Source organism: Rosa chinensis, chromosome 4 (genome assembly GCF_002994745.2).
Source record: "Rosa chinensis cultivar Old Blush chromosome 4, RchiOBHm-V2, whole genome shotgun sequence".
Lineage (NCBI taxonomy): Eukaryota > Viridiplantae > Streptophyta > Magnoliopsida > Rosales > Rosaceae > Rosa > Rosa chinensis.
In genome coordinates this window covers 51,603,412-51,614,427 of record NC_037091.1, presented here as the reverse complement: position 1 = coordinate 51,614,427, position 11,016 = coordinate 51,603,412, and the positions used below count along the sequence as shown (strand labels likewise).

Sequence of the window (11,016 nt, the reverse complement as noted above, 5' to 3'; positions counted from 1 at the left end):
CACCAAGCCAGGCCTGTACCCCACGCCCAGCTGGAGAGGACTAAAACCCCTAGATGAGTCTCTTGCTCTCCAAGAAACAAACAAATTTCTCACTCTCAAATTATATTTATGTAATTTCACAAATTAAATTTTAGCATGCAAAATATTCACAAAATTATTTTGTCTCATCCATTTTTTTCTCATTTTACACTGATCCAAACCCCTAAAACCCTCAGACCCAAAAAAAACCCTCCATTTTCCTCATCTGGAAAAAGCATAACAAATTCCCCAGTTTCCCAAAACACACATTATTCTCATTACAAAAAAAAAATTGAAATAAAAAAAAAAAAATCTCATTTCCTTGAATTTAAAGCTCTTGGTTGGTTGAGCTCACTAGCAAACCCTGACCATCACCAATGTCAGAGACCCATTTCAACAAGGGTGACCAAGTCGAGGTCACAACCTCCGTCCACGGCGGCTCCACCGGCCCCTACTACCCAGCCACCGTGCTCCGTCCAGTCATCAAAGACAAGGCCCGCATCCTAGTCCAGTACCAAACCCTAACGGCCCACGGCGGAGGCACAAAGCCCTTGAAGGAGATTGTGGAGGTCGGCAATGTGCGGCCCATGCCTCCCCGGGAGCTCCACCGGCCGTTCAAGGTCGGCGATGACGTGGACGCGTTCAGGGCAAAAGGGTGGTATCGTGGGACGGTGAGGGAGATTTTGGAGAATTCAAAGTACTTGGTGGTGTTGGATGGTAAAGCTGACCTGGAATTTGAGCGTGACCATTTTGATTTGAGGGTTCATAGAGAGTGGGATGATGGGTCTTGGGTCCCTCCTCTTCCACAAGAGGTATAATATTTGGTTAATGGGTCTCTCTGTTTTTTTTTTTTCTTGTGATTCTAGTTCTAGGTTTTTTATGTGCTTGTGGAATTGTGGAAGTTGGGTTTGGAATTGATTCAGGGCAATGTTGTAAGAGGGAAATGTCAGATGTAATGTGTAGTAGTGAGAGTAGTCCTTCATGTTTGGAAGTAGAAAAGGGGATTGGGTTTGAATTGATGAAGATAATTTGCTTTATATATGTGTTAGATTCTTGGTGCTAGTGGTGGGAATCCAATTAGAATAGTCTATTTTTATCAGGTAATTGACCATGTGCCTACAAATCTGTCTTGGGTCAACAAGGAACAGGGTTTTAAATGAAAAGTTAATAATGGTTTCCCCCTTAGTTTATTGAAGTTTTGGTGATACAGTGGTTCCAAATGCTTGAGATGTATTTATTTGACTATTTTCTTGTATGCATTATGTGGGCTCACTTCATGAAAGCTTGAATTGCAGCAAAAATCATCTGGGGTGGTGAAATGCAGAAAGATAACGTTGAAAATAAAGGATAAGAAGGAAACTATGGGAGCAAACTTTGGAAGGGGGACTCTGGAGGATGATGAAGATGATAAGGAATTCGAGTCTGAGCAGTTTAATTTGAGGCTTCACAGAGAGTGGGATGACCGGTCTTCAGTCCCTCCTCTTCCAGAAGAGGTACTTTTTTTTTTTTTTTTAACTTCTCCAATTGTTTTGGTTAATGGATAGTTTTTTTCTCAATATTGCCACTGGTGCTTTATGTATGGTTGTGATTCTTGTTCTGCATCTTTAATTTCCTTGTGAAATTATTGAAGTTTGCTTTGCAATTGTAGTGTATCGGTCTTGTGTTTCAGGGCAATGCCAGTATTGTTTGTTGAAGTTCATTTTGTCTATGGTTGTGGTGTTTTCTGGTACCAGGAAATTTCATGCAAATACCGGGCACTATTAGTAATAGTTAGATTGTTCCTTCATGTTTGAAAGTACAAGATGGAATAGCTTTCAAATTGAATTTGTTCTGTGTGGTCCAATTAGAATAATGTTTTCCAAGCAATGACCATCAGCCTAAAAAAATCTGCCTTGGGTCATGAAGGAAAATGATTTAAATTAAAAGTCAATTTTAAATTGCACATGGTGTCAATAATGGTTTGCTTCGTGATATTTTCTTTCTGATATTGATGTTCTGGCAATTCAGTGCTTGATAATACTTGCTGTTATGTATTTTCTTGTTATACATTTCTGGGTAATCGATGTATGCTCACTTTAAAAAAGCTTAAATTGCAGCAAAGGTCATCTGGGGTGGTGAAATGCAGAAAGATAAGATTCAAATTAAAGGCCAAGAAGGAAACTGTGAGGAGAAACTTTGAAAATGGGACTCTGGTGGAGGTCAGCAGTGATGAGGAGGGTTACAAGGATGCTTGGTACACTGCTAGAATAGTTGACTACATTGGAAAAGACAAGTTCCTGGTGGAATACGTGTCCCTGGTAACTGATGATAGAACCCAGCGCTTGAGAGAAGAAGCATCTTCAAGTCACATTAGGCCTTGTCCTCCTCCACTTCCACAACTTGTCCAATTCAAAGTTCTTCAGAAAGTCGATGCTTGGTACAATGAGGGATGGTGGGAAGGATCCATTTCCAAAGCTCTGACCGGCTCAAAGTACATGGTGTATTTCAGCTCCACCAATGAGGAATTAGAGTTCAAGCATTCCAATTTGAGGCTTCATCAGGACTGGTGTAACGGGCATTGGGTAATGGATCCATGCCAGGACTTCTATGGGTTGTAATGGTAAGTTTCAAAACAAATAGGCAATGCTTCTGATTTTTGGCTTTATTGTGTTTGCCCGTTAAGAATACATTGCATGTGTGTGATGTAAGATCTGAGATAGCATCACTTATAAGAGCCTTTCTCATTGATACAGGTTTCCTGATATCCAAGTTATTGCAAGGATTTCTGCTAGGCAAAAGGAGACAACAAAACAATCTGAGGAGTCTTGTAGGCTGTTCGATATGCTTGTGTTTAACGTAGAAAAATGCTTGTGTTTAGTAGCTTTGTTCGATATGCTTGTGTTTAACGTAGAAAAATGATCAGGAACAACTAACAACTGCTCCAAATGTTATTTATTATGGAGATTTACCTTGTGATTAATGTCATATCTGCTTTATCGAATTTAAGTTTCTTCTTCATGAGTACGAAATTTCTTCTGTTTTGTTGAGATTTGCATTTTACATGTCTTGAATCATAAAATCAGAATGTTTTGTTGACAGTGTCTAACTGAGCAAGTTATTCTGCAATCTGGAATCTTTAGTGCTTCTAAACAAACGATGAGTAATCCTGATTATGCACCTATATCCTTATAGTTAATCTTGTCCTTAAGAATTGTGAATAAGATTTACTTCCACTTCACAAATGACTGCCTGAGGTGAATAAACATTTGCAAAATGAACTCAAATTTGGTTCACGTGTTCGATGGCATTTACTTCTGCCAAGCTAGTCATTTCGATTCATTTGACATCACATCTCGTTAGTTAAAGCAAATACACACGAATGAAGTTGAGACAAGTAATATATAATGATGAGATCGGGCTAGACATAAAATACACGAATAAAGATAGGTTCAACGGCAAGAACCGCCAACATAGACAATTTAACATCCAAAAGACGAAAATGACTTCAATAATGATAAAAGAAACACACGAGTACTAAATATATATATGTGGTGTGTGTGAATGAGAAATACCGCTAAACTAATCGTATCGTTCGTCGAACACAGAGTTATAAAAAGTTGGAGCAAAAAAGTTTTATTTTAATTTTAATTTGTTTATGAAAAGTAACGGTAGAACACTTGGGTCGCCCAATCTGTTGGCCCAACTGGTCAGTATCTTAAGAGCCCAGAAGCCCATCATTTCTGAAACTCAATCACTGCCGTTATAAGTTATCATGAAACTCCACTTTTTATCCACAGATCCTTGAAATTTTGCTTCCAATCCTTTGTAAATCCCCGTTCCCACTTCCAACCCATAAACCCAACGATCCCCATCTTCTGTATACTTATATATTCCCCGAATAGAATCAAAGATGCTCTTTTCCTCAACCTTTTTGGGTCAAAACGAACAAAAATGGCGCAACTTGAACTGAGAACCCACCTGATCCCAATGCGTCGAACGCAGTTTATTCAGGTACCCACCTCGGAATTCTCATCTGGGTAAGCAAATTCATCATCTTTTTCCTAATTTATGAAACTGGGTATATTGGATCTTGTATATATATTGGTTGAAATCTGACCATGAATTCGCAAAGACATGGCTTTTTCCCGGACGAAGTCGTCCTTCAAATTCTTTCGAGGCTGCCGATTAAGTCACTTTTCAGGAGCAAAACTGTGTGTAAACTTTGGTATAGATTGGTTTCTGATAAGTATTTCATTCAGCTGTACAATGAATTGGCTGTGAAGAACTCTATGTTATTGGTTGAGGTCTCTGAGTCGTCTGGGTTGAAATCGAGTTTGATTTGTGTTGATGATCAGAAGGGTGTTTGTGAATTTGACTTGGATTTCTTGAAGGACAGGGTTAAGGTCAGGGCATCGTGTAATGGTTTGTTGTGTTGCTCTAGTATACCTGATAAGGGTGTTTACTATGTGTGTAACCCTATGACTCGGGAGTTTAAGCTGCTTCCGAGGAGTAGGGAGAGGAATGTGACTCGGTTTTACCCTGATGGTGAGGCCACTCTAGTCGGATTGGCTTGCAATTTGGCTTCTCAGAAGTTTAATGTGGTTTTAGCTGGCTATCACCGCACTTTTGGTCATAGGCCGGATGGGACTTTTAAGTGTATGATATATGATTCTGAGACGAACAAATGGAGGAAGTTTATTACTTTCCAGGATGATCAGTTTAGCCATATGAATAAGAACCAGGTTGTGTTTGTGAATGGTGCGCTGCATTGGTTGACGGGTGGTGCTTGTTCTTGTATACTTGTGCTTGATTTGGAGTATGATATGTGGAGGAAGATGTCATTGCCTGATGAATTGAACTGTGGAATGGGGAATCGGTTTTACTTGTTGGAGTCGGATGGATGCTTGTCTGTGATACAGATTTCGGATACTTGGATGAAGTTTTGGGTGTTGAAAGACTATGTGAGAGAGGAGTGGCGTTTGGTTGATACTGTCAGTCTGAGATGTATTAAAGGACTTGTTCCAGGGATTTTCCCCATATGTCAGACTGGTGAATATGTTCTGTTAGCAACACATAAGCAGATATTGGTGTTTCATCGCAAAAGTCGCGTGTGGAAAGAGATGTACTCTGTGAAGAACAGCTCTACACTCCCATTGTGGTACTCAGCTCATGCATTTCGGAGCACGATTTCTTCTTGCCATTAAGAGATGAACTACTTCTAATGAACTTCTGTACATAAATGTCCCATGTTATTGCTGGTTTGGTTATGAACCTGACTTGTGCTGTATAGAGTTTGACATGGATCTGTTACTTCATTTTGTTTTTATGAATATGATGTTAAGCTTATCCATCTTGTATTGTTAGTATTGGAATACCATGATTTGTGGTTGTTTGGAAAACTGATTCATGTAAGAGATGCATTACCTTCCTGGCTGCAGTTATTCTATACAGTCTGGCAAATATTGCCTCTTTATATATCGATAGTTCTTGTAATATGTTCTCCAGCATTCTTTGTGAGTTTGTGTAATATAGAGGTGAAGTAGCCTTGGTTTTTACTTTTTACCATATCTTGGAACTACATGTTTTATTCCACAGGACTCTTTCTTCATCATTACACTTACTCTGCGATAGGTAAATAACTCCAGACTAGAATCATTTGATTTATATTTCGGTTGATAGTTCAAAGGTACCCCAAAGTTGCTTTCTCCGGAGACCTCCTGCTATGGTTACGAGTTACGACTTACCATACTTGATTACATTGCTGGGGTAGCTCAACCTAGGAACATTTCTAGCAGTCTGATCTCGGCTTTCATTTTTGTTTTTCGTTTTGGGTCTTGGCCCCCAGTGTACCAAAAAGAAAAAAGGTACCCCAATTTTTCATATTCGAAGATGTCAAGACATGGTCGCACCTTTTGACAAAACATTCGACAGCAAAACCTCAATAAAATTGTAAATCTAAAGGTGTGCAACTTTGCCGATGGAATAAGACTCATGTACCGACGGTCGCATATTTGTTGGTAAAAGTCTAAAAGATTAGTTCAATAAAAATAAATAAATAAAAGAGAATTCACTTTTGTCAATAAAGTATTGAGAAATTATATACACACATCCTATTTTACTTAATACACATATATGATTTTTGTAAAATTTTAAATCACTATTTTACCATTTTTTCTAATTATAAAAAGTAAAAACCCACAATCTCCCCCTTCATATGCTCAATGGCAAACAAACAACTGATGGAGTGGTTCTGAGTTATGCTCACGTATTTAGTTTTATGATATTATTTTGATCAAAATTTATTTGAAATGCATACAACTACATATGCAAGTCTTGTAAATTATTGCAGTATTATTTATTTGAACAAATGAACATGTTTATCAAAACAGTAGAACATATAGAAGAAAAGTTGAATAAGTTTTTTCACTATCTATTTGAGTATTTGCTTGGGATTACTAGAATTATCAAACAAAAAGTGAATTTCATCATAGTTTAATAGTATTATAGTAGTTCATTGATTCATATATATCTGGTAGGTTTTGTCTAGTAAACTAAAGATTATGAGAACCATGGTGCCTTTTTCAGAATGAATAAGCAAAATTTTCCAATCCCGTGACAAGTTTCACCTTGGAATTAAATATATTCCCTTACTAGCTGAGCTTAGAAACAGAGAGAACCAGATAAAAACAAAACGGATGTGGGGGGGGGGGGGGGGGGGGGGTTGTTATTTGTAGGGGTGGGTTCGGTACGGTACCGGATCTTGAAGCTCAATACCACGTACCTTACCAAACTAAGTTGGTACACAAAAAAGCCTACCATTACCGGCCACAGAAGTCGGTATACCAACTTTTCGGTATACCGATATCTCGGTTTGGTTTCGGTTGGTTGGGCCTAGTACCGAGTTTAAAATAGGGCCAGATTTCAGTTAAGGCCCAACTAAAATTTTAAAAGCCCAAACCTGTCAACAAATGAAAAAAATGCAATCCTCACATCAATTTGAAGGGCCAACCTGGAAATGAAAAATAAACTAAAAACTCTCATACATCAACTTCACTACTTGAGTTCATCACTTATTCACTCATACATCAACTCCCTTCATCACTCCATAGTTCATACAATTTTTAAGTCAATAATTCATAGTTCACAGTTCACCCAAATGAGGCCTTGATTAGTTGATTCTGCAAATTCAGTTGAGTACCTATAGCTGCAAAAAAGAAGAAGATAGAAACAAAACATACAAACATCAAACATAAATATAACAGTTCACAATAGCTTTCAGTTTCTGTCAAATGCACCTATCATCAACCTAACGAGGATATTATTCCTAAAATTTCATAAAAATGGAATCTTTCACTGTATTTCATGCTTTTTCCTAAGCACACATTTGGCAACAGACACAAACCAACTTCAACTTCTTCTACAGAAGTTCAAAACTTCAAATATCTTAGAAAACCACAACACAGGTCTATCATAAAACTAAAAAATCCACAACCTTTCTCACAAATTCAAAAAATTTGATGCATTACAAAGCAGGAAACGAAAAAAATAAAAGAACAAGCTTTACCAACAAAAAAAAAGCACATACCCAGAGCTGAGGCTTCACTCATCTGAGAGCTCCTCACGTCTCTCCTTCTCCATCAGCCTAAAACAACCAACAGCAAAAAGAGCACATAAAATTAGTAAAACTATTAGAGAATCCATAAAAAACCGGGTGCTCAAGCAAAAATCCAAAAGGGTATTCCAATTCACAACACCCACCAAGCATGCAAGCAGAATCAAGAAAAACAAATCCTGAATCTAGAATTGAATCAAAAAGATTAAGTCTTTGGATATCAAACTGGTATAAAGGGGACAAAAAAACACAAAAAACCCAGAAAAAAGAAACGTATTACTAGCATCTTCATGAGTCAAACAAAGATCTGAGCAGCAGCACTGACCAAAAAGAGAGTACGAGGACATGAATCGAATGAATTGATACGAGATTTTCTGGGTTTGATTCGAATCGAACTTCAAAGGAGAGGTCCAGAGGCGGAGAGTTCTGGGTTTGAATCGAAAGAACTTCAAAGGAGAGGTCGAGAGGGCGGAGAGGCGGAGATTTATGGGTTTGAATCGAAACGAGAAGCAGAGAGAGGGCGGAGCCGCGGAGAGGCGGAGATCGGGAGATGTCTGGGTTCGAGCCTTCGAGGCCTCGAGGGAAAGAGTGGCTGAGGGGAAGAGTGAGGGAACTGGATTAGGTTAATAGGTTCTGTACTCTAATCAACGGTTATAATAAGATTTGAAATCAAACTATGAATGATCAACGGTTTGGATCGATAGATGTAAAATATATTTAAATAAATAAATAATATATATAATATACGGTACGGTACGGTATACCGTATTTATCCGAAAATTAGTACCAGTACCGTACCATTATCTGGAAATCGGTTCGGTACTACCATACCAAAGTCTCGGTAACTGACATAGTTGGTTACCAACATTGTTGGTTCGGGTGGTAATCGGTTGGTTGGTTTGGATCGGTAGAATTTGCCAGCCCTAGTTATTTGCATGAGATCGGAGAAAGAGTGTGGTAAGGGAGATAGAAAGATGAGGAAGGGTAAAAGAGGAAAACTATAGGGAAAAAATGGCAAACAAAATTTGAGAGGTGTGTATGAAGAACATTAGGATGTGCAAATAAAATTACTCTAACGTATTTGTTGGTAAAAGTCTTCTATAAAAAAATTAATAATAATAAAAAATTCACATTTTCCGCCATTTCCCTCAATATAGTCAAATTAAATTTTGATGGTTCTGTTGCTCAAAGTATATATGTTGCTAGATGGCAATGAAAATCTACTACTTGCTGGATTGAGAAAAGTTGGAGAAACTGTAGGAACACTTGTTGAAGCTTTAGCATTATGAGAATAAGAGAAGCTGCTAAAAGGTAAGCAGAAAGTTCTTCAAAAGATTATTGTGGAAGGTGACTTGAAATTGGTTATTGATTATGTCAAGAGAGTTTGTGGCGTTCCTTGGAGATTAAAGGCTTCATCAAGACATCCGAGGATTTGATACTTTTACAATCACACATACCTTTAGAGAAACAAACTTCAATAAAAAAAACGCATTAGCAAATTGGTCATTCAAAGCCAAATGGAGAAACTTGGGAGACTTATGTTCCTCCCCTAGTTAGAAGCGCTATTCTTTTCAACTAGTTTGGGTCAGATTGTAGTAAAGGTTTTTGAATCTAGTTTGATTTTTTTTTTTTATCAAAGATGAAAAAGAAAAAAAACTACAGTAATTTAGTTTTTAAAAGAGATGCACCGTTAGTGATAAAATATCCATTACACATTTGTTGACAATTTTTTGTCACCAAAGACTTCCAATGTTATTTTATTTCATCACTTTTTTTAGGTGGAATTCTCCACTCTCCAACACTAAGCCGCTGCGATATTGTAGGCACAACACCTCTAGGCAAAAAAGGCCTCCAATTTGAATTTAGATCCGCTTCTAATATTTAATAAACACAAACCTTTTAGGCAAAATATGTCTTCAAATGATCTAAAACACCCAAACAAAAATGATCTCATAATAAAAACACCTAAACCAACAAGGACGTAGCCAAGATAAGGGCTACTTGGGTTGGGTTACAGCCCAAGAGAAAATTTGGGCCAAAATCGACCAAGTATGGGTATAGCCCAATCAAAAATATAAAAAATATATACTGATGCTTTGCGGGCTGTAGGTCGACTCTCAGACTCTCCCCTTCTCAGCCCCATTTTGCTTTAGCCTCCCAGCCTTTTAGAGTTCCAGGTTCGATTAGCGAGTCCCGACAGTCTGCCAAGCCACCTCCACTACTCATGCCTGAGCCACCTCCTCTGCCACCGAGCCACCTCCACAGCTCCACTGCGAGTCTGCGACAGTCGCAATGCGACTCTTTCAAGGCTTCAATCCCAGATCCCAGGTATTGGATTTGTGGTTGATTGATTGTCATTGCTGATGGGTTGATAATTGGGAATGTTTTGGATTTTTGGTTGATTGATTGTCATTGCTGATTTGCTGTAGTGGGAAAGGGTTGTTGTCTTGTTGAATGTTTGATAATTGATTGTCATTGCTGATGGGTAATGGGTTGTTGATGATGCGTTGATAATTGGGAATGGCCGAATGGGTTGTCAAGCTACAAGGCTACAATGATGTTTGGTAATGGTTTGGAATGGGTTGTTGACTTGTTGATGATGCTTGATATTTGATAATTGATTGTCAATTTGTCATTGCTGATGCCTGATGATGTTTGATAATTGGGAATGGCCGAATGGGCTGATTAGAATTTTTTTTTTCTTTAAAAAAAATGGTGTTTTACAACACCAAGTCACCAACCAGGTTTAAATTTGGGCTTGTTTAGTTGTCAATCTCAGTTCAAAATATTTGTGGGTCTACTCAGGTGCTTTGTGCAATACTGGGTTCCAAACCTCCAAAAAAAAAAAAAAAAGAGTTCTTGGAAAAATTTTTGTATGTATAAAATTAGCCCAACCCTCCTGTCATTCCTAGCTACGTACCTGTAGACAAATATGATCAATAAAGTCTAACTAAATTAAGTGAATGAGACTTGTAGATCCAATGAAAGACATAATTCACAAGCATAACTCAGCTCAAATCTCCATTTCCTCTAGATCACCTTCCAAAGAAAAACCTACATAACCTAATTTGTTGAATCTATGAATTCTTGCTGTTATAGTGTCACCTAAAAAAATCATCATAGCACATAAAATTTCTCTAACAAAGTGTATCAGAAAGCCACTCAAAATATTGTTACATCGATAATGCAACCTAGTCTCCTCAGTCCTCACATTGGGCGTTCAATCCAACTGTAGTATCCTTTCTCCTTGTCCAAAGGGAAAGTTGCATGATACCTCCAATTGCCTTCAGTGTCGCAGGTAAAACACCGGCATCGATACCCTTCAAGAACAACTATCATGTTTGCAAATTTCCTAGCCTCTCCTACTGTTGGAACTGCCATTGCCGACCACTGCTTACACCCATCCT

At 38.1% G+C, this 11,016-nt stretch overlaps 2 protein-coding genes and 1 long non-coding RNA gene across 4 annotated transcripts; 2 read left to right on the top strand and 1 right to left on the bottom strand.

Moving 5' to 3' along the window:
* The first annotated feature begins 203 nt into the window (after window positions 1-203).
* Window positions 204-3,021, top strand: LOC112196766 (protein AGENET DOMAIN (AGD)-CONTAINING P1). Of its 2 annotated transcripts, none has more exons than XM_024337192.2 (4): window positions 204-830; window positions 1,302-1,511; window positions 2,115-2,617; window positions 2,751-3,021. In XM_024337192.2, exons 1-3 carry the CDS (start codon window positions 396-398, stop codon window positions 2,613-2,615), a joined length of 1,146 nt encoding a protein of 381 aa, XP_024192960.1. In that variant the 5' UTR covers window positions 204-395; the 3' UTR covers window positions 2,616-2,617; window positions 2,751-3,021. The 2 variants fall into 2 exon arrangements, with proteins under 2 accessions (XP_024192960.1, XP_024192961.1); XM_024337193.2 differs by having other exon boundaries at window positions 208-830; window positions 1,314-1,511.
* A 760-nt stretch (window positions 3,022-3,781) lies between these two features.
* Window positions 3,782-5,472, top strand: LOC112196767 (F-box protein At5g49610). Its single transcript, XM_024337194.2, has one exon. The coding sequence runs from the start codon at window positions 4,116-4,118 to the stop codon at window positions 5,199-5,201; it is 1,086 nt and encodes a 361-aa protein (XP_024192962.1). The 5' UTR covers window positions 3,782-4,115; the 3' UTR covers window positions 5,202-5,472.
* A 1,517-nt stretch (window positions 5,473-6,989) lies between these two features.
* LOC121052549 lies at window positions 6,990-8,184 on the bottom strand. Its single transcript, XR_005809409.1, has 3 exons — window positions 7,935-8,184; window positions 7,583-7,639; window positions 6,990-7,201 (listed from the first exon to the last, which is right to left on the bottom strand). It is a non-coding gene; the product is annotated as an uncharacterized LOC121052549 (long non-coding RNA).
* Window positions 8,185-11,016: the final 2,832 nt, after the last annotated feature.

Coding starts and splice junctions, on each gene's coding strand:
- LOC112196767 (XM_024337194.2), top strand. CDS start 4,116: ATGAATTCGCAAAGACATGGCTTTTTCCCGGACGAAGTCGTCCTTCAA.
- LOC112196766 (XM_024337192.2), top strand. CDS start 396: ATGTCAGAGACCCATTTCAACAAGGGTGACCAAGTCGAGGTCACAACC. Junction 831..1,301: donor TCCCTCCTCTTCCACAAGAG/GTATAATATTTG, acceptor ACTTCATGAAAG/CTTGAATTGCAGCAAAAATC. Junction 1,512..2,114: donor TCCCTCCTCTTCCAGAAGAG/GTACTTTTTTTT, acceptor CTTAAATTGCAG/CAAAGGTCATCTGGGGTGGT.